General features: G+C 43.1%; 1 protein-coding gene across 3 annotated transcripts in view; it reads left to right on the top strand.

The window, feature by feature from the left end:
- ZC3H13 (zinc finger CCCH-type containing 13) overlaps positions 1 to 13796 on the top strand; it is a 95305-nt gene extending 81509 nt beyond the window's left edge. For all 3 annotated transcript variants that reach the window (XM_040425441.1, XM_040425443.1, XM_040425442.1), the window contains 3 exons: positions 560 to 760; positions 10960 to 11123; positions 12964 to 13796. In XM_040425441.1, the coding sequence (XP_040281375.1) occupies positions 560 to 760; positions 10960 to 11123; positions 12964 to 13125 (527 nt within the window). In that variant the 3' untranslated portion in view covers positions 13126 to 13796. The remainder of the gene's footprint in view (positions 1 to 559; positions 761 to 10959; positions 11124 to 12963) is intronic.
- The last annotated feature ends 8495 nt before the right edge of the window (positions 13797 to 22291 follow it).

The raw sequence follows: 22291 nt of genomic DNA, 5'->3' as shown, positions 1-22291 counted from the left end.
CAATGCCGGAACTCAATACCGGAAAAGTTTAACGCAAGTGTGAAAGTACCCTTAGTTATAGAGCTGACTTTGTTTCACTCCTTTGTCACAGCTGAGCACAGTACTTCCTTCACTATAGCCCATCTGCCGTTATACATTAGGCCACAGGTGCCCAGCCTTTCATACATTCAAAAATGGAGAATAGACAGATGAAATGTGGACGAACAAGAATTTTGATTTACTGGTACTTACTGGAGTGTGAAAATTTACACTAGTATTATACCATCCACATTGAAACGGTTCTGTGGTTAGCATAAGTCGGCAATAATGTTGATTGCCAGCGCTTGTGGTTAGAACTCAGGGCTCATGTTGCCAGCCAGATGTGGCTCCCAAGACGCTGGTTTGGGACTACTACATTAGGCTTTGTTCACATCGCACCCTTGGTTTACATTCAAAGTCCATTCTAAAATCACACAAAAATCATAGAGAAAAATCTACATGTTGCAGTTGTAATAATTTTATGGTGTATTTTATTAATTTATGGGCTGTTGATTCATATTTTATCACTTGCTTTATGCAGATCTTTTGGATGTGATTGATGTTGACTGGTCCAGTTTGATGCCCAAGCAGCCAAAGGAGCCTCGAGAATCCGGTGCAGCTTTGTTAAAATTCACTCCTGCCGCAGTTTTGCTGCGTGTTGGCATCTCCAAACAATTAGCAGGACCAGATCTGTTCAACAGGGTTAAAGACACTTGCCAACAAGCAATAGAAAAGCCTAATGGTAGGTCTTTTTAATTTAAATAGTCTTGCTTTTTCCACACTGTATACTCACACTTGTGACGTCCAGGTTATGCTAAACCATACCGCTCTTATGGGCACAAGGGGTTGTGCAGGACATTTGAACGTATGTATTCTGTAATTCACAGCACTTTGTGCAGGACTCTGTGAAGGTTGATCCATTTTTTTCTTATATGCGGCCATAAGTGGGGCTGATCAGAGGTCTTATTATGACTTAAATTCCATATCCGTGCATGGAAAAATCAGGTCCATATGAGTATATTCCCATGATAAACTATGGCAGTTAATGGTCCGTGAAAACCCTGCCTGTCGTCCTGCAGAGTGCACGAGCACACGGCATCATTGGTTGCTATGACGCTGTGTGCTTCGCGCCGCTGTACAGTAATACAAGCAGGCTGGGTTTTCACGGACCATGGTCCGTCAAAATCCACGTATGTGTGAATGCGGCCTTAGGTGGTAAGGATGAGTGAACTTTTGTTTTACAAGTTTGCGTTCGGGTTTTATTACAATTCCGTTATGGATTCGGTTACCACGGACCATAACAGAATTCTATGACAGAATTGCATTCTGTCATAGTAGAAGTCTATGGGCCGCATAACGGATCAGTCTGGTTTCCGTTATGCAGGAGAGTATTATGACGGAATGCCTTTTTGAAGGCATTCGTTCTGCATTCCGTCATAGAATTTCATTATGGCCCATGGTAACTGAATCCATAATGGAATTGTAATAAAACCTGAACTCGGCTTGTAAAACACAAGTTCGCTCTTTCCTATTAGGTGGCAAGCACTGTGAACATACCTGAAGGGGTTCTCCGAGAAATGAATAAAAAAAAAAAAGTGAATAAATAAACATCATTCTTATTCGCTAATGGTTTTCATTTACTACAGATAATTGTGTTCTGATTGTTTTGTCTAGAGGCTAGTTGTAGCTGTAAACTAAAATGTCTGCCGTCTGTACCAAACCTGTGCATGCTCTTTGTGTAGTGATAGTCTGACTGGATTTTGTAGTTACAGACCGTGACTGCAGCATAAGTAGCTGATTGTAGAACAGCCCAATATTCTCAGATTTGCCTCCCTAAACATATGTGTACATCCACAACCCATCTTAGATGCCTTCAGTACCAACTTTCTGTATGGTCAGTGGCCATTTTAATTTAGTCCCTAGGCAAAAAAAACATCTACTTTTAGTTAAAAAGCATTTGTATTTCTCTATATTGACATTTTATTTTAATTTTTTTCCCAGAGGACCCCTTTAAAGGCATGTGACTTTGGCCTTAACATAACCGTATCAGTTTAGCTGCCCGCAAATCATGGACCTGCAAAATACTGATGTGGTTCATGTTCCGTCCACATTTTTATATGCAGACCTAGTGTTCTCAGTGGGTCCGTGATCCACGTTTTCTTTCCGCATCCATATTTCAGTTCAGGAGTGAAAGTGGGTCCGGTAAAAATGCCAAAGCAACACTGAGAGCATCCGGATTTTCTGTATACATGATTTGCGGACCGCAAAACAAATAGTAATCTGCATCAGGCCTTACTGGGCAGAAACATGTCATGTGACATGATTGCGGTTATTTTTCTGTATGATGTACCCCTCCATTCCTTTGTCTGCATCTGTGAGCCAGATGACATCACTTCCTAACTCAGTGACCAGAGATTGTAGACTCCTAACAAACCTATGTAACTCTTGTGGTCGAATGGGAAGCAACAGTGCAGGAGGCTTCCACCCATGTTACAGAAGATGGCTCCCAGTCATGGGCTAAACTGGGAGTACACATGTATAAGGATAGAACACAGATTAGCAGAGAAAAGAGGGATATATTAGGATAACGATCTGGCGCAAAAACACTGGCCAGGACACTCACATGAAGAATAAGGTTCTTCTTCTTTATTGAGTTTTTCTTTTCCGTCAATAAAACAATGCGTTTCAAGGGTGCTCAAGCCTCCTTAATCAGCCTAAAAAGACTCAATGTTTAGTGTTACACTTATTGCAAGTATTTATAGTCAAACATAAACCACCATCAATGAGCATCAGGGGACAGCCCAGGGGGAGGGGTGTTACCACAGGTGCTCTCCAATTTGCATATACCTTATTTTGTCATAGAAACTGTGATCAGACTTAAGTACATTGTTTGGGCTCATGAGGAGCCACTTGAAAAACGTTCAAGTCCACCACCTTCCTCTAGTTTCCGGCCAGCGGCGGCGTCTTCCGGCGCGATTCCCGGGCGCGCTCACAAATCGAGGCCCCGGCTTTTTTCCAGCCTACTCGGCCGTGATAGTCCCGCCCCCTCCCTTTTCCCGGGCTTCTTGTGGTCACACCCTCTTTGGGAGGACTGTGGGAGGAGCCTTCCCTCTAATAAGTCTGAGTCCGGTGAAGTCTCCTCTTCTGCCGCTCCTGGGGACACCTCTGACTCAGATGCCCCATCTGAGCAGAGCGCATCTATTTCTGCGGCCATGCAGGATCTCGTAAATGCAGTCAGGGACGCGCTCCGGATGCAGGAGGGTCCCCCCTCCGTAGCCCAGGAATCCGTGTCATTCCGCCGTTCCAGACGCCCTGCCTTGGTTTTTTCTAACCATGCGGACCTCGACGCACTTCTGGCTAAGAAGTGGCGTCACCCGGATAGACGACTTCAACTCTCCAAGGTGTCTGGCGCCCTTTTTTTTCCTTTGCAGAGGAGTCAGTCAACCTATGGTCTGAACCACCTCAGGTTGATCCCCAGGTGGTGCGCCTTGCCAAGGTGACCACCCTTTCTTCTGACAAGAGGATCGACTCTTTAGCCAAATCTGTTTTTGTTGCAGCAGGGTCCGCTGTCCGTCCAGCATTTGCCGCGTCTTGGGTGGCTAAGGCCTGCGTTGTCTGGACCAAACCACTCATCCGATCCTTGACCCAGGACTCTGCTCAAGGCGAGCTTCCTGTCCTTGCCTCTCATATTCTTCAGGGCTCTCGGTACCTCTGTGATGCTTCCATGGAATCGGCACGCCGCTCTAGCAAGGTCTGGCTTCGTACCTGGGCGGCAGATGCAGCTTGCAAGTAGGCTCTCATTTCTCTACCTTTTGTTGGCAGTAGACTCTTTGGGAAGCGCTTTGAGGAACTTATTTCTGAGGCCACGGGGGGGTAAAAGTTCTCTTCTCCCCCAAAATCGACATCGCAGGCTTCGAGGTCGCGGCACTTTCGTTCTTTTCGGGACTCCTCCTCCCGCTCAGACAAAAAGTCTCCTAGGTCCTCTAAGGCCAAGCCCTCCTGGCACGCTAGACCGAAGCCTTCTAAGCCACAGCCCGCAAAGACCATCTCTGCCTGACGATGTGGACGACGCTTGGGTTCTGGAGGTCATTTCCTCCGGTTACAAAATATAATTTTCCGATCTCCCTTCCGGTCGTTTTTTCCAATCGTCTCCACCCCGGTCCTCCACGAGGGTCGGCCAATAAATTTTATTTTTTTCAGGCCATTCATTCACTTTATTCTCTAGGGTCATCGTCCCTTTTCCGAGCTCGGAACTGTTCCAGGGGTTTTACTTGAACCTTTTCACAGCTCCCAAGAAAGACTGGTCGCTCCGCCCCATCCTCGATCTCAAGGCAGTCAACTTGTTTGTCCGCGTTTGCCATTTTCGCATGGAGTCCCTCCGGTGGGTGATCGCCTCCCTGGAAGAGGGCGAGTTCCTGCGTTGGTGGCTCCTACCTCGCACGGTCTCCCTCGGCAGGTCTTTCCTTCTGCCAAGTTGGCAGGTGATAACCACCAACACCTGCCTGACGGGCTGTCTTCGGATCCCCCACTGCCTAGGGGCAGTGGTCAGCGGAAAAGTCTTCCCTGTCAATCAATGTCCTGGAACTAGGGGCCATTTTCCTTGCTCTCTGCCGCCGGACTGCTAGACAGTCTCCTGATCCGGATCCAGTCAGACAATTCCACAGCAGTGGCTTACTTGAATCACCAGGGGGGCACCACAAGCCTTGCGGATCCTGCGGTGGGCGGAAGCTCACGTTCCCGCTCTTTCCGCAGTCTACATCCCCGGGGTCGACAATTGGGCAGCGGACTTTCTAAGTCGCCACCGTCTCGACCCGAGAGTTGTCCCTCCATCTGGAGGTGTTTCTGCACATGTATCAACGGTGGGGAACACCAGACATGGACCTGTTCGCTTCTCGTCTGAACCACAAGGTTCCGGCTTATGTCGCCAGGTGCCGGGAGCTTCAGGCTCTGGCGGTGGACGCTCTGATTTTTCTTTGGTCTCAGTTCAGCCTCCTTTACCTCCCCTTTCCGCTTCTTCCCCGGGTACTCAAACGTCTCAAGGAGGCTCGAGTCCCGGCGATCCTAGTGGCTCCGGATTGGCCCCGCAGAGCGTGGTATGCAGACCTCGTGTTTCTGCTCTCCGACATCCCATGGCAGCTTCCCCTGCGTCCCAACCTCCTTTCCCAAGGTCCGCTATTCCACCCGAATTTACCGCAACTGCGTTTAACGGCATGGCTGTTGAGGCCGCGGTCCTGAGGTTCCGCGGTCTCTCGAAGTCTGTCATTCAGACTATGCTTCACACCCGCAAACGCCAATCGGCTAGGATTTATCACCGTACCTGGCGGGCGTATTTTTCCTGGTGTGAATCTGGCCCGTTTCACCCTCTGTTTTTCTGTGCCTAGGATCCTGTCTTTTCTCCAGGCCGGTTTTGGTAAGGGTCTTCGACTGGCCTCTCTTAGGGGTCATATTTCGGCCCTGTCCGTTCTTTTCCAGAGGTCTCTGGCTTCCTGTCCTCAGGTGAAGACTTTTCTCCAGGGGGTCCCTCACCGTGCTCCCCTCTTTTGTCCCCCCCGTGAAGCCATGGGACTTGAACCTTGTCCTTGACGCTCTTCAGTCTTCTCCTTTCGAGCCACTGAAGGATGTCTCTTTCCTTCGTTTCATTTAAGGTCGCCTTCCTTGTGGCGATTACCTCTATCCGCAGGGTCTCTGAGCTTGCTGCGCGTTCTTGCAAGTCTCCCTACCTTGTGTTCCACCAGGACAAAATGGTCCTTCGTCCGGTTCCCTCTTTTCTCCCTAAGGTGGTGTCCTCATTCCATATTAATGAGGAGATTGTCCTTCCTTCTTTCTGTCCTAATCCCGCTCATCCCAGGGAGAGATCCCTTCATCGTCTGGATGTCGTTTGGGCGCTCCGCCTGTATCTTCGGTTAACGGAGTCTTTCAGACGTTCCGACTCCCTCTTTGTTGTTCCAAGCTTCCAAAGCCACCGTCTCCCGTTGTATTTGGTCGGCTGTCAAGGAGGCCTATGTTGCAAAGGGTCGAGTTCTCCCCTTTTGGTTGACCGCTCACTCCACTAGGGCGGTCGGGGCCTCTTGGGTAGTTCGACATCAGGCTTCTGCTTCCCAGGTCTGCAAGGCTGCCATCTGGGCTTCGCTTCATACTTTTTCAAAGTTCTATCAGATCCATTCCTTGGCCTCTTCCGATGCCAGCTTGGGTCGCAAGGTTCTGCAAGCAGCTGTGTGTTAGGTGACTTGCATGGCTGTTTTCTTCCCTCCCTCTTGGACTGCTTTTGGACATCCCATGGTGCTGTGTCCCCCAATGCCATTCATGAGAAAAATAGATTTTTGTACTCACCGTAAAATCCTTTTCTCGTAGGATGCATTGGGGGTCACAGATCCCGCCCTATTTGGTTACATCTAGACTTCTGGGTCTTTTCCCGGGGGTTTTTGTTCTCGTCCTATCTCTGGTTTAGGACATGTTGGCTGTGTCCCCCAATGCATCCTACGAGAAAAGGATTTTACGGTGAGTACAAAAATAAATTTTTTTATTTTTTTTAGTTCAGCGAGTCCTGTTTTGTTATCCTATATTGCTAGGCAACCTAACTGAATCCACGCTGTCATCTTGTGACCGCATGACGTGTTGGTCTAACTCCATTGATACGCACCGCGTGACCGCTGCACTTGCGATCACATGGTGCGTACCCGGACACAGGCGGGATCTAAGTCAGTACTCTGCCGGTTTGAGTGCTATGGTGACGGACCATGTGACCGTGGCTCAGCGATCACATGGTTCCCTCTGAGTGAATTGGTGCTGTGAGTGTGATAGTTCTGAGTTTAGAGACAGTATAAATGCTAGTTTTTCAAGTGGCTCCACATGAGCCCAAACAATGTACTTAAGTCTGATCACAGTTTCTATGACAAAATAAGGTATATGCAAATTGGAGAGCACTTGTGGTAACACCCCTCCCCCTGGGCTGTCCCCTGATGCTCATTTGTGGTGGTTTGTTTGACTATAAATACTTGCAATAAGTGTAACCCTAAACATTGAGTCTTTTTAACCTGATGAAGGGGGCTTGAGCACCCCTGAAACGCATTGTTTTATTGACAAAAGAAAAAATCAATAAAGAAGAAGAACCTTATTCTTCATGCGAGTGTCCTGGCCAGTGTTTTTGCGCCACATCGTTATCCTGATATATCCCTACTACATTGCTTTTGGGGAAGACTGGGCATCTTCTCCAGAATTTTTGGATACTACGGCAGCATAAACCGACAAGTGGACACACGAGTTCAATAAACCTACAGTAGAGTTGTGCCTATTGATAACACCACTCTTTAAGGTGAGCCTCCATTTTATAGTTATGCAAGATCCCCCAAAACGATCAACTGCACATAAAGGCAAGGGGAACATACTACCCTATGGTGTGCTTTCTTTGTGCTATCCTAGCCACTATATGCCTATACGTATAAATCTAGCAGAGAAAAGAGGCGCTACTGTGTATCATGCTGGGAGCTGGGTTACGGGAGTTAATGTTTAGGCATTAGGCTTTAAAATGAGTCACATTGAAATATTACATTGTGGCCTCATTTTACAGAAAACCTTTTACATGTTTTATTTGCATCAAATAGTGAACCAAATGGTTTTGTAAAGCTTTCAGCACAGGGGTAACTTCATTTTATGGACAGTATGCCTGTTTTTAGAAGACTGGCAAATTTCCATTACTGGCCTCTTTTTCTGGTAACTGCTTTTCTACTCTTTTGTAGTTTTCTGTGCAGCTACCATTCGGTTGCCCATTCATAGAATACTTTTGATGGCCTGCTGTTGTTTAAACAACATACATATCGCAGCTTCTTTAATGCAACTCTCCAGTTCAAGACAAAGAATTAAGTGACTTGGGAACTAACAGAACTCTTACACAGTGACCTTCTTTTCAGCTGCAGGTCTGCCAGGTCCGGGGCTCCACTTCTGTCATTCAAGATGGCCGTACCACTCTGATTACCTGATACGCCCAGTAAGTTGGTAGTCCAAGACACTTCCTTCTTATCCAACCATGCTCTTGGTTGCCCAGCACTGCTTACATGAGCAGTTTTGACCAATTTGAGGGCAACAGAAAGTGTCTTGGACTAACAGGTCCACAGAATGCATCAGTCTGAGAAGTGGTGTGACCATCTGAGATGATGGAAGGGGAAGCCTGGGCATTGGCCGACCTGCAGCAGAAGAGATGAGTGAGATCATCTTGTCAGTGTTCTTTTCCAGCCCTAAGATAGAAATGCCTATTCTTGTCTGTAATTGTGGCCAAGAATAGGACATGTTCTATCTTTTTTGCAGGGCCATGGAACGGACGTATGGATGTGGACAGTACACATGTCTGCATCTTTTTGTGTCTGTACGAGCCCTTAATGTTTTTTTTGGTTTTCGTGAACCAGAGGGTCGCTTTTAAGTTAGTCTTTAAAGAGAATCAGAAAATAACCTGTTTTAAATCAGATTTATATTATTTAAACATATTTTTAAAGAATTGTTGATTATTTTTAATGTTCTCTGTCTATCTATATTTAAAGAGGACCTTTCATCGGTCCAAACATTGTAAGATAACTATACAGACATGTAGAGCGGCGCCCTGGGATCTCACTGCACTTACTATTATTCCGGGTCGCTGCTCCGTTCTCCCACTATGTCCCCCAGTATTTTCGCTGACTTGGTTATACTGGGAGGAGTCTGCCCTGTTTCTCTCTGGGCGTTCCTTCTCCCTTCTAGCGCTGTCCAATCGCAGTGCAGAGCTCACACAGCCTGGGAGAAAAAAAAACAGCGCTACAGCCAGGGAGAAAGAACGCCCCGGGAGAAACAGGGCAGACTCCTCCCAGTATAACCAAGTCAGCGAAAATACCGGGGGACATAGTGGAAGAACGGAATGGTGCCCCGCAATAATAAGTGCAGTGAGATCCCGGGACACAGTCTGATAGCTATCTTACAATGTTTGGACCAATGAAGGGTCCTCTTTAAACAAAAAAACATAAAATCCTGCAGTTTTCACACTGACTACTAAGTCTAATAATAGGCGCCACTTGTCTGTACAGATAACTTTACTGCAGTTAGCTGCTTATCTGTCATTCTAATCCTGCCTGTAATGATATCACCTCAGTCCGTAGATAAGACACCATTCACAATAGGTGTTTGTCAAATCTTATTTACCGTATTTTCCGGCGTATAAGACGACTTTCTAACACTAGAAATTATTTTCAAAAGTTGGGGGTCGTCTTATACGCCGGGTATACTCAGATCCGATGGTATATTCTAACCCCCAGGCGTTCCCATGGTGACAGGGACGCTTGCCTGGGGGTTAGAATATACAGGGCCCCGCCGCTCAGAGGAGTATACATTTATTAACTGTAATCCGTAACCAACTTTAAATCAGCCTCATCTCTTCACTAGGGTACCTTACTCTCAGCTCCGGTAACAGGCAGTGCGGGTGGCGCTCACTCACTGACGTCACGTGCCTGCTCCTCCCATTAGGCGGCGCAGGCGCGTGATGTCAGTGAGTGAGCGCCGCTCTCACTGCCTGTTACCGGAGCTGAGAGTAAGGTACCCTAGTAAAGAGATGAGGCTGATTTAAAGTTGCTTACGGATTACAGTTAATAAATGTATACTGTATACTCCTCTGAGCGTCTGGGAGGGTGATCTGTGGATGGCACTGTTATGGGGGGGGGTGGTATTTGTGGATGGCACTGTTATGGGGGGGGATCTGTGGATGGCACTGTTATGGGAGGGGGATCTGTGGATGGCACTGTTATGGGAGGGGGATCTGTGGATGACACATGTAGCATAAGATGCTATATAGTGTCATTCATAGATCTCCCCCCCCCCCCCCCCCAATAGCAGTGTCATCCACTGATCCCCCTCCCCATAGCAGTGTCATCCACTGGCTCCCCCTCCCCATAACAATGCCATCCACAGATCCCACTCCCATAACGGTGCCAGTCAGTTCCCTGGACTGGAGAAGATCGTCTTGAAGACTGAGAGGGCTGGGCATTCAGCGGTAGTCCTATACGGCGAGTATAGCCCAAACCCTATATTTTAAATAAAAAAGATGGGGGTCGTCTTATATGCCAGAAAATACGGTAATTCTTTCCTTGTACAATGACCTCTGTACAAGTCACAGAGCATGCCTAGAAGGCTCTCCTATAGAAGTCAATGAGGTCTCCTCCTGTCCAATTTCTTAATGCTTTGTAAATGCTGTTAACAGCTCAGGCAAGATGGCCGCCCCTATAATCATGTTCAGCCAATAGAAGAAATAATCTTTAATCAGAAAATGAAAAATTTATTTAAAAAAAGTGCAGCTATCTGATTTCAACTGGCAGAATTTTTTTTATGTTTGACACATTTCCTTTAAGGAATCTCACTCTCGTTTTGGGCGGATCCGTCATGGATCTGCAAAAACTGATCCGTTACAATAATACAACTGCATGCATCCAGCATGAACGGATCCGTTTGTATTATCTGTAACCTAGCCAAGACGGATCCGTCATGAATTCCATTGAAAGTCAATAGGAGACAGATCCGGTTTCTATTCTGCTAGATTGTCTATTCTGCCAGGCAGCGTTTTAGTGTCCGCCCCCAGAGTGGAATGGAGACTGAACGGAGGCAAACTGATGCATTCTGAGCGGATCCTTTTTCATTCAGAATGCATTAGGGCAAAACTGATCCGTTTTGGACCACTTGTGAGAGCCCTGAACGGATCTCACAAACTTAAAGCCAAAACGCGAGTGTGAAAGTAGCCCAAGAAGGATTCCACAAAGTAAAATCCGTTACAGATAATCTACTGTAGTAACGTTAATAGTGGGCCAAATCCATGTCTGGTGTTCATAATGGCTGCAGAAAGGCAATTCTCACTGTATTGGAAAGTTATAAAATGTTGATGTTCTTTCCTTTTGGTTAGCGTTTTAACCAATTTAACCAATCTGTGTTCTTTAGAAGCTGAAAACCTATTTGAACATGATCAGGGAGCACTGAATATGTCCGCACTGTTAAGGAGGCAACAGCGAGCCGGCTTACTAAGTAATCTTGGACCATGTTGTAAAGCTCTGTGTTCTAGACGGGACCTGCAAATTCGGAAGCAGCTTGTACAAAATGAGAAGGTAAATGAATTGTCCTCTCAGTAGGTGAAATCCTTGGTGCATTTTGGTTGCCAATTCAACTTGAAAAGATCTGCCTGCAACTACCACTAGGGGAAGTTTGCCACCTATAAAATGTATATGGCTCTTTTGATTTCAACAAGAGTTTAACCCCTTCACTACCAGCGCCGCTGGAGCAATGGGCAAACATGGCGCCCTGCTCGCATGTGCAGCAGATGTCATGACTGGCGGGTCTCCGCTGTTTCAAACAGCAGAGACCCGCGGCTAATTACCATGACTGGCAATAAACCAGCTTGTGGTAATTAAAGCCTTTAGATGCCATGATCATGGGAGATCACGGCATCTAAAGGGTGAAAAACCTGAAAGCTCGCACTGTGGCCAATGAGGATGCCGGTAATTGATTTAAATATGCTGGGTCTCGTGAAGATGCCTAGTGCATTTAAGCTGCAATTCTTATTTTGCCCAGAAGATGGCAGGCAAACCCAACACAAATGAGCAATTCTGACATTTATATGGAAATAAAAAATCCATGAATGTTCAGAATAAAAAACAAACAATTGGATTTTGTAGGCTCAACTATGAGCTTAGAAATCATAACAAAAAGTAAAAAAATAACTGTTTAAAAATATATGAAAAATTAAGACATTTAAATCACCCCCCTTTCCTTATAATAAAAAACAAATACATAAATAACAAAAATTATAAACATCATGGGTATCGCCACGTACTATTAAAATATACAAATATTTTTCCAATACGATGAATGACGTAATGAAAAGAAGGGTCAAAATGGTAAATTTGCCTTTTTTTTCATTGCTTCTCTTAACCCAAATTTTTTTTTTAAAAATGTGATCAAAAAGTCATACACTCCAAAATGGTATCAATAAAAACTACAGATTGTCCTGCAAAAAATGAGCCCCACACAGCTCAGTAGTTATAACTTTAAAAAAGTTATGGGGTCAGATTTTTTTTTTCCTCTAAATATAAATTTATTTTTAAACTATTTAGATATATATAAAAAAAAACTATCTATATATATATAATTTTTTTTTATTTTATTTTTTTCGTTGTAATTGTACTGACACAGAGAATGAGGGGCCACAAATGGAACGCCATGGGAACAAAACCCGTAAAACAGTGGAGAAATTGTGTTTTTTGTTTTTTTCTAATTCCATTTGGAATTTTTTCCTGCTTCGTACTACATTGTATACCATAATAAATAGTGGCATTAGAAACTTTAAACTTGTTCAGCAAAAAAATTAGCCCTCGTATAGCTATGTGAAAGGAAAAACTAAAAAGGTTATGGCTCAAGGAAGATAGGGAACAAAAAATGAAAACGAAAATAACCTCTGGTATCCTAAGGGTTAAATATGTTTGCAGTGAGTGCCTTCTAGTGGCAGCTCCAGGCTGACTGCATTTTACAACTTAAAGGGGTACCAATCTTCATTCTTATAAACTTTTTTTTATTGGAGAGGGTTTTGGGTCTTCTGATCGCTGAAACAGTGGAGTGGAGGTTCTTAGAATTAGAGCTGTACCCCTTCACGCTGTTTGGCTCTCAGATAGTGAAGCTAGTGCTGTATGAATTCATAGAAAGTCTACGGACTTCATGAATTTGTACACAGATTGCTTGAAGAAACGAGCACTTCTGCCCACCTTGCTATCTTTCAGTAGCCAGACTGCCTCCAATCAAAACTTCAGAAACTTTTTAAAGTTTCCTGAAATCACGGTAGATTATCACAAACTATCTATGCTAATATTTGTCAATATTGGAGAGAGGGTTAAAATGAGATGTTGTGGATTCTTTTGAATACTTTTGGTTAAAACTGACTTTTATTTATTCTAGGGCACTGTGAAACAGACGTATTCAAATCCTCCTTTGGTTGACAGTGAACTTCTAAGGCTGAGCTTGCGTCTTTTCAGAAGAAGGGCTGGCTTAAGTCAGGATAAGACTGAGGACTGCAAACTTTCTGCCGTGAATAAGCAGCCTGAAGTTTTTGTTTCATAAAGACTGATTCTAATCTACTATAAAATTGTTGCAAGGAACTGTATTGCTACATTATTTTTTTTTCTTGAACTTTGGCTGTTTTATGTATAGTAAAAGTATACATGTTTTTATGATGGTTTTTTTTTTTTAATACAAAATGTTGACACCAGTTACTTGTAGATGATTGCATATTTTGTATACTCCATCTACTTTAAGGTCCTTGTGTAAACTGTACATATGGTTGAGAGCACCTTTTCTGTAGATCCCAGTCCTGTATGCGTTTTTGCCTTTGTAACATTTTACATATCCATGATGTAAAATAGTACGACTGGTGTTGCACTGGAAAAAAAATGATATTCTTTTACATTCAGGCATTATGTAAATTGGTATAAACTGTTTTTATTTTTGGTCACTGACCTTATGGAGCTTTAATTTTCCCTGGAACTCCACATGTATAGTTGTGTGGCCACTGCAGGGGCAAAACATGAGCAGTGAGCGCTTGCACCATGCGTGAGAACCAGGACTTCAGAATATAATGGTCACATTGCCATTCTCTGCTGCTGTTCTGCCGGAGTGCAGCCTTTTGAGGGATTCTCTACATAATTATCGTATTATCGATACCTCTATAGAATGGGTCATTCACCTTTTTTGTACAAGACAAATATACTGTAGTCTACATCTTTAGAGATGTTAAAAAGGTGTCCTGTGCACTCCTCTCTTCACGGTCTTTATAGTGTATGCTGTTCAGAGTAAAAGCAAGTCAAAGACTTACCAATTGTAACTTCACCTCAATAGTCTCTTCACAGAACAGAAGTTCTGTTGGATGTCTATATTTTGTGTAAATGCTGTAGCTAAGGTTCTGTTAAATTTTCATTTTGAGCCTTCAATTGCAGGTTTAACTAATGGAATGCTGCAATGTGTCCCCCTGTATTTGCTGACAGTATGATATTTCACCTATACAGCTATCTCCTCTCTTTTGCCACACTAGTCAGTCATCAAGGCTGGACTCAGAATGCCACACCAGGAAAATGCACACCGGACCCACAAGGGGTGGGCATTGGCAGATGAAAACCATGTTTACATCCAATGACCAGGTGGGAAGAGGATAGAATACTGTGTACAGGGAGCAGTATCTGGATTCAGAGCTCTTCACTGGGGCTCCAGCTTCTTTTATCCCTCCTTGGGTGAAATTTATGGAAAATGTAAAAATTTCACGCTACAGTGATATTATATCATGAAAGTAGGGGATTTAAGTAGAATCATGCAATGGTAATTTCCTCATCTCAAACTATTTATTTAAACAAAAGCCAACAACAGTGGTGGTAATACTTCCACAAAAATGTCAATGTCTCAACTTGTCATGTGGCCTTGATCCTCAATCAGCTTCACAACGGCGTCTCAGGCTGTTCACAAGTCGACTTATTGTCTGCCGAGACATGGCATTCCACTCTTGTTGAAGGGTGGCCCTTGCGTCATTGAGGTTCTGGGGTACAGAGTTATGAGCCTCTACATGATTACTCAGCTGATCCCATAGGTTTTCAATAGTATTCAGGTCTGGAGAAAGTGCAGGCCACTCCATTTGAGGTTCCCCAGGATCCAGCTGTTCCCTAATGATGCGACTTCGATGAGGCCTGTGTTGTTCATGTAGAGGCACAATGACTGGATTAATGATGTTATTCAAGTAGTATGGGCTTGTCATTGTACCTTTCACAAAGTGTAGGGCAGTTCTGTATTGACTAGACACACCTGCCCACACTGTAACACCACTACCAAAGTCTTGTCTGGTGACAACAGTGGCTGATGCATAGCACTCTCCTTGAGGTCTCCAACATAGTTGGCGGCCATCATTTCTGCTCAGCATGAATCAACTTTCTTCAGTGAACACCAATGCGGCCCACTGGCCCCTTGTCCAGCGTAGATGCTCTCTGGCCCATGCAAGACATTGACGCTGATGTAAATGGTTTCAAATGGTCTGATGTGCCTCTCACCTCCCTCAAATGTGCCTGGAGTTGTGTGGCATTCATCATCTGGTTCTGCAGGGTCTGCATTGTTCACAATGAAGCGGTCATCAGTGTGGGATGTGGCCAAAGGAAATCCACTTCTATGCCTGTATGTGACTCTTCCAGTATCTCTGTTGCAACCTAATGACACTCTGTGACACTCTAAGCTCAATGGCCACTTCCGTCTGAGAACATCCTGCTTGAAGTCTCGCAATGGCGAGGTACTGTTGATCATTTGATAGGTGTTGGTCTCATGATGTCAAAATGTGAACAGCATGATGAGGAGGATTGTTTAAATACCTATTCTAATGGAACCAGAAAATTTATTGGGCGATTCATGGATCAAACACCTGTTGTGAATTTTGCCGTTAAGCTCCTTGTTAGAGAACAGCAAGTTGTGCAAAAGGTACTGAAACATTGAACAGTTGGACATATGCATTCAAAAGTTATTGGAAGGTCACATTAAAGGCTACATATACCTTTTGGGGGGAGAAAAAACTGAGTTAAAGTGAGCTCTTGATGAATGCATTTAATGAAGGCAAGTGATGGTTGCCATACAGTGACCTATGCCCCCATCAACTATTAAAGAGGTTCTACCATGATTAGTGTAAAAAAATTAAATAAAATCAGTCATCATATTGTACATGACAACCTCTTTCTAACAAAGCTAGGACCAGGCCAGTACCTCATATGGAACCAGAGATCACCCCATTTATTGCTCCAATTGTTCTGCTAGGTTTATTTCAAGCTGTCAGCTTATATTGTGTGTCCTGGCTCAGGGGTGTGTCCTTTCTGCTGCAGTTGACCTAATTTCTCTGTCTTCAGTGAGTAGGGCAGAGAAATTAGAAATAAGCAAACAGCAGGTGGCGCTGTACAGATAGATTTCATTGAATAACTCAAGTGACTTCACAAAAAAAAAAATTATAACTTAATTACAAAAGTATTCAGATCCAGGTGCTGGTTTGAAAACTATTGAATATTTGACATCTTTTAAACGTACATGTGCGGAAAGATGTATGCTGCACTATTTCATATCTATCATTCAGATTAGTACTAAGATGTTACGGTCACCAGAGTATCAAAAGAGAAAAACAACTGAAAAGAAGGTGACTTTGTCCTATATTTGTAGAGTCTCAGTGGTACCCAATCCTTGGGATCACCACTGACACTCCTTTATGCTATCAGAAGGGCCTCGGCGGTACCCACCTCCTCTGGGATAACCGCTGTTACCCTCCACCTAGTTATCTTCCCCTTGTTAGGGTTCCCCTGATTAGGGACTAACAGGGACTGGATAGTAATGGGTTCGGGGACAGGGAACCTCCACCATTAGGGGGTCGCCCTGGGCTGAGCAGTCTAGGGGGCAAATTAGAGTGAGACAATTCTGCCCTTGCCCGGTCCATAAGACTTCGCTCCTCTTCCCCGTTTCCCTTTCGTTCTATCCTGTTACTGTGGATTTCTTGCTGGGGGCAATACACTCCTTTAGGAAATTAAAGTACTCACATGTCTCTTTGCACTACAGTGGTGTGTATGTGTGTATATATATATATATATATACCGATACCCCCTTTTTTGATATAATAATAATTTTAATAAGGTATTTTTAAAAGTCACCTTCTTTTCAGTTGTTTTACTATTTCATATCTGTTTTAATATTTTTCTTTGTTGTATGATATGTACTGGCCGGATGGGTGCCAACATGATGCTCTTGGCCTGCATCTGGCATTTGAAGCCTATGGGCATATTTAGCATGTACATCGGGATCATAAAAAAAGAAAGGAATGAACAGGGCCTGAACATTTATGCTTTAATGTAGCATACCGTAGTGCTATAATCACTCTCCATTCAAGGGTGGGTAAGAAAGAAATCTGTATGCAACGAATATATGTGTTTCAAATATTGCATTGTGGTCATGGCAAGATGTCCTATCAAATATTCGTTGGCAATGTAGCACAAATGGCGCTGCTAATTACCAGCCTTGAAAGTGAAATCCATACTGGAATAACCACCCACACATCTCTGATGTCAGGAGAACCTTTCAGAAACTTCCGAAGGAGCAACAATGAGTGGATTGCCTGGTGTAGAAACACCAATTTACATGCAGGAAATTAGGGAAACCAGCTTTATTTCACATTAAATCTACGCAATATGGCAAATTCTTTGTATTTTTGATTTTATTAATTTTAATGAATTTTGAGGTTTCCATTTATTATCCTTCATAAAAAGCGAACAGTGAGTCATGCTGGTTAATCTACATCTTTACTCATTGAAGTTTACGCTAACTATTGGTTGGCTTACCTTGTGGCAGAATTTTGGCACATGTCGCATCTTAACCACTTCCCATCTGGGCCCTTTGCCCCCTTCCTGACCAGGCCAAATTTTGCAAAACTGACATATCTCACTTTATGTGGTAATAACTTTGGAACGCCTTTATTTATCCAAGTCATTCAGAGATTGTTTTCTCGTGACACATTGTACTTCATGATAATCATAAATTTGAGTCAAAATATTTCACCTTTTATTTAAGAAAAAATCCCAAATTTACCCAAAAATTTAAAAAATTTGCAATTTTCTAAATTTCAATTTCTCTGCTTTTAAAACAGAAAGTGATACCTCATAAAATATTTATTATTTAACATTCCCCATATGTCTACTTTATGTTGGCATCATTTTGGAAATGTCATTTTATTTTTTTAGGACGTTAGAAGGCTTAGAAGTTTAGAAGCAATTCAAATTTATAAGAAAATTGCCAAAACCCACTTTATAAGGACCAGTTCAGGTCTGAAGTCACTTTGTGGGGCCTACATAGTGGATACCCCCATAAATGACCCCATTGTAGAAACTACACCCCTCAAGGTATTCAAAACCGATTTTACAAACTTTGTTAACCCTTTAGGCGTTCCACAAGAATTAAAGGAAAATGGAGATCAAATTTTTAAAATTCACTTTTTTGGCAGATTTTCCATTTTAATCAATTTTTTTCTTTAACACATCGATGGTTAACAGCCAAACAAAACTCAATATTTATTACCCAGATTCTGCGGTTTACAGAAACACCCCACATGTGGTCATAAACTGCTGTATGGGCACGGCAGGGCGCAGAAGAAAAGGAACTCCACATGGTTTTTAGATGCCATGTCCCATTTGAAGCCCCCTGATGCACCCTTACAGTAGAAACTCCCAAGAAGTGACCCCATTTTGGAAACTAGGGGATAAGGTGCCAGTTTTATTAGTACTATTTTTGGGTACATATGATTTTTTGATCATTCATTATAACACTTTATGGGGCAAGGTGACCAAAAAATTGGTTGTTTTAGCACAGTTTCTATTTATTTATTTTTACAGCGTTCACCTGAGGGGTTTAGTCAAGTGACATTTTTATAGAGCAGATCGTTACGGACGTGGCGATACCTAATATGTATACTTTTTCTCATTTATTAAAGTTTTACACAATAATAGCATTTTTGAAACAAAAAAATTATGTTTTAATGTGTCCATGTTCTGAGAGCTATAGTTTTTTTTATTTTTTGAGAGATTTTCTTATGTAGGGATTATTTTTTGAGAGATTTTTTTGCGGGATGAGGTGACTGTTTTATTGGTACTATTTTGTGGGACATACGCGTTTTTGATCACTTGGTGTTGCACCTTTTGTGATGCAAGGTGACAAATATTGCTTGTTTTGACACAGTTTTTTTTTTTACGGTGTTCACCCGAGGGGTTAGGTCATGTGATATTTTTATAGAGCTGGTTTTTACGGACGCGGCAATACCTAATATGTATACTTTTTTTATTTGTTTCACTTTAACACAATAATAGCATTTTTGAAACCAAAAAAATGATGTTTTAGTGTCTCCATGTTCTAAGAGCTATAGTTTTTTTATTTTTTGAGAGATTTTCTTATGTAGGGGCTCATTTTTTGCGGGATGAGGTGACTGTTTTATTGGTACTATTTTGTGGGACATACGCGTTTTTGATCACTTGGTGTTGCACTTTTTGTGATGCAAGGTGACAAAAATTACTTGTTTTGACACAGTTTTTTTTTTTTTTTTTTTACGGTGTTCATCCGAGGGGTTAGGTCATGTGATATTTTTATAGAGCTGGTTTTTACGGACGCGGCAATACCTAATATGTATACTTTTTTTATTTTTTCTATTTTTAATTTTTTTTTTTTCATTCCTTACTTGGGGACTTTTTTTTTTTACATGTGAAACTTTTTTTTATTTTTTTATTTTCAACCTTTTATTTTTATTGTTTTACACTTTTTGTCCCCCATAAGGTCATACAAGACCTCTGGGGGACATTTACTTCACTTTTTTTTTTTTTTTTTTTTTTTTTTTTTTTTTTTTTTTTTTACAGTTGATTTCTCCTGTAACTGGGGCTGACATAGTAGCCCCAGTTACAGGACAAATGCACCCCTAGAGAGGCTGTACAGCAGCAATCCTGCACTGTACAGCCTCAGAGCAGGGCTGATCGAGGTCTCTGAGAGACCTCACACAGCTCCTGCACACTCCGGTCACGGCGGTCACATGACCGCCGGGCCGGAACAGGAAGCGCACAGCGCTTCCTTCTCTGCAGACACAGCGCTCGTGAAGGCAGGGACACCTGGGAACTGTCCCTGCCTTGTCTTAGGGTTGCCCTGCTGTCACTGACAGCGGGCAACCCGATCAGCAGCTGCACGATTAGCGTGCAGCTGCACTTTCAGCGTGCAGCTGCACTTTCTGAACGGACGTTCTGGAACGTCCGTTCAGAAATAGACATCCACCCATAGGACGTTTATATCCTATGGGCGGACGTGAAGCGGTTAAAGCAAATGCTCTTTTCTTTTAGAGGATTTCCGGGAGTTCAATATCGATGGGCTGTCCTCCCAATAGGTCATAAATATCTTATCGGTGAGTGCCATGGCCTCTTCCTTGGCCATTGATGTTGCCTTAATTGGTCACAAGGCCTATTCGCAGCGCAGTCGTATTCAAGTGAAGTGAGCCTGGTCTGCAATACCAAACACGGCCACTGTGCTTGGTTATCTGTGAGGAGGTTGCAGTGCTCACCAGAGTGCGGTTTCTTCAAATAGCTGATTGGTGGGTGTGCTGGGGTTGGACCTGCAACCGATCGGATATGTCATCAATATGGTACTCCCCAAAATCCCTTTAAAGGGAATCTGTCACCTGGTTTGACCATATTAAGCACTCACCAGTGCCATGTTTAATAAAATACCTTCTCTCCTGCAGGGGTTTTCTTTCTTATTTTCATGCTTTCATTTTGCTAAAAAAGCAATCTTTGTATTATGCAAATTAACCCTGAAGGTGCTCAGGGGGGTGTTATTCTTCACCTTCTGAGCCCAGTAACGCCCCCCTGAGCACCTTCAGGGTTAATTTGCATAATACAAAGATTGCTTTTTTAGCAAAATGAAAGCATGAAAATAAGAAAGAAAACCCCTGCAGGAGATAAGGTGTTTTATTAAACATGGCACTGGTGAGTGCTTAATATGGTCAAACCAGGTGACAGATTCCCTTTAAGTGACACCCAAGGTATGCCCGTTTGTTGAGTGAGGTGCAGTGGATTATTCTTTTTGCTGCCTTTGCTTCATAAACACAGCCTAAGTTTGAAACGACTTGCAGCATTGTTTGCTGCATTATACATCAAATAGGAATACTGCAAACCATTTCGCAATCCAATAAATTTGAACTGGGGGACACACAAAAAAAAAGGAAAGCTTATTCGAGTGTATACTAACCCCCCAAAAAAAGGGGAACCAAAAACGTGTAGAGAAATGTCCCATAATGACTATACCATGAGCAAATTATCTGTTTTACTTCAATTATGATTTCACAAAAAAAAAAAAACACTCCATGCGTTTCAAGTGTTTTAAAGGCATTTCTGTACATGTGTTCTTTCTATCTTATAGTCCTATAGATAAACCTGTAGGGAAAATGCCAGAAAAAAAAAACATTAGAGCATCACTGACCCCAAAAAGCTGCTTCATGCAATATTTTTGATAATTTACTGTTGACTTTAAAGTGACATCTGACCTTAGAGGTTTTAACTTCTTGTGTACAGCCACACGACTAAAAACAACCTGTGGGTCCTCTGCGAACTCTGCAAGGACATTCCGCGGAGATCGTACAACTGCAGGGGTGCGGAGCCCGTTTATGATGGTCTCTGCCTTCTAGATTGCTGTACGTATATAGGTCAATAAGCACTGTGTCTACAGTTCAGGAAGCAGCCAAGATTCTTCCTCCTTCCATCCCCATGTCTGTGTGACCACCAGGCACCAAGAAACCGCAGGAACTGCTGTGAGGCCCCTGAGGCTGTTTATTCTGTAACGGGCTAATATGTAAGCCCCAGTTACATAGGAAATTAAAAAAAATTATCTAATTTTATAGTAAACACCCAAAATGTTTTGTATGATTTTATAGGGAATTAGAGACCTCAATGCAGCATAGGTCAAGGTGCTGAGGTTTAAAGTCACACTCTCAAAAATACTACCAAACCACTAGTGGACTGGGTGTCTTAATAATCATTAAATATACCTTAAAAGCCAATAACTAACAAAGACAGTAAGAAAGCAAATTACAACAAAATCTCAATCCACATCTCCGCATGCTGCCTAGAAATGGTCTTACCACTTAGACATTTGGACAATGGGCCAGCAACTGGTGTGCAATTACAATATATCCTTCACTGCAATGGCTGAAGGATGTTGGTGTCTGGTGCTTCTGATGTTAGCAGCATAAGGTTGGAATACTCCTATAGTACCCTTGTCATAATGCCCTACTTGGTGTGAGCGAGGAGACTATTAAATGTGGCTACCTAACAGACGCAGAGCACCCGCCCTGATAGGGGCGACCCCCAGATGGAACCTGTCCCTGGTTCGGGCCCTATACTTGCCCTTACTAATTCCCTACATGCCACGTTTCATCCCTACTTTGGGACTCCTCAGGGAATTCACTTTAGTGAGGAAAATATTTGATGTCAATGTCTCCTCCCAGATAAGGGGTGAACACAGAGGGACAGTGGTCCGAGTGTGCCTGGGTGTGGGGAAGTGTCCCCTATCAACCACAGCCTCACTGTTGCTGCCAGTGGACAAAAACGAACCAATGCCAGTATTCACCCGCACCATAGTTTATAGCCCTGCCCCCAGTGACCATAAACTATATATTCCCTATATTTAAAAAAAAGTTGCACTTTGTACT

Source organism: Bufo bufo, chromosome 3, assembly GCF_905171765.1.
Source record: "Bufo bufo chromosome 3, aBufBuf1.1, whole genome shotgun sequence".
NCBI lineage: Eukaryota > Metazoa > Chordata > Amphibia > Anura > Bufonidae > Bufo > Bufo bufo.
Note: the sequence above shows the minus strand (reverse complement) of the source record. Positions and strands in the feature narration are given on the sequence as shown.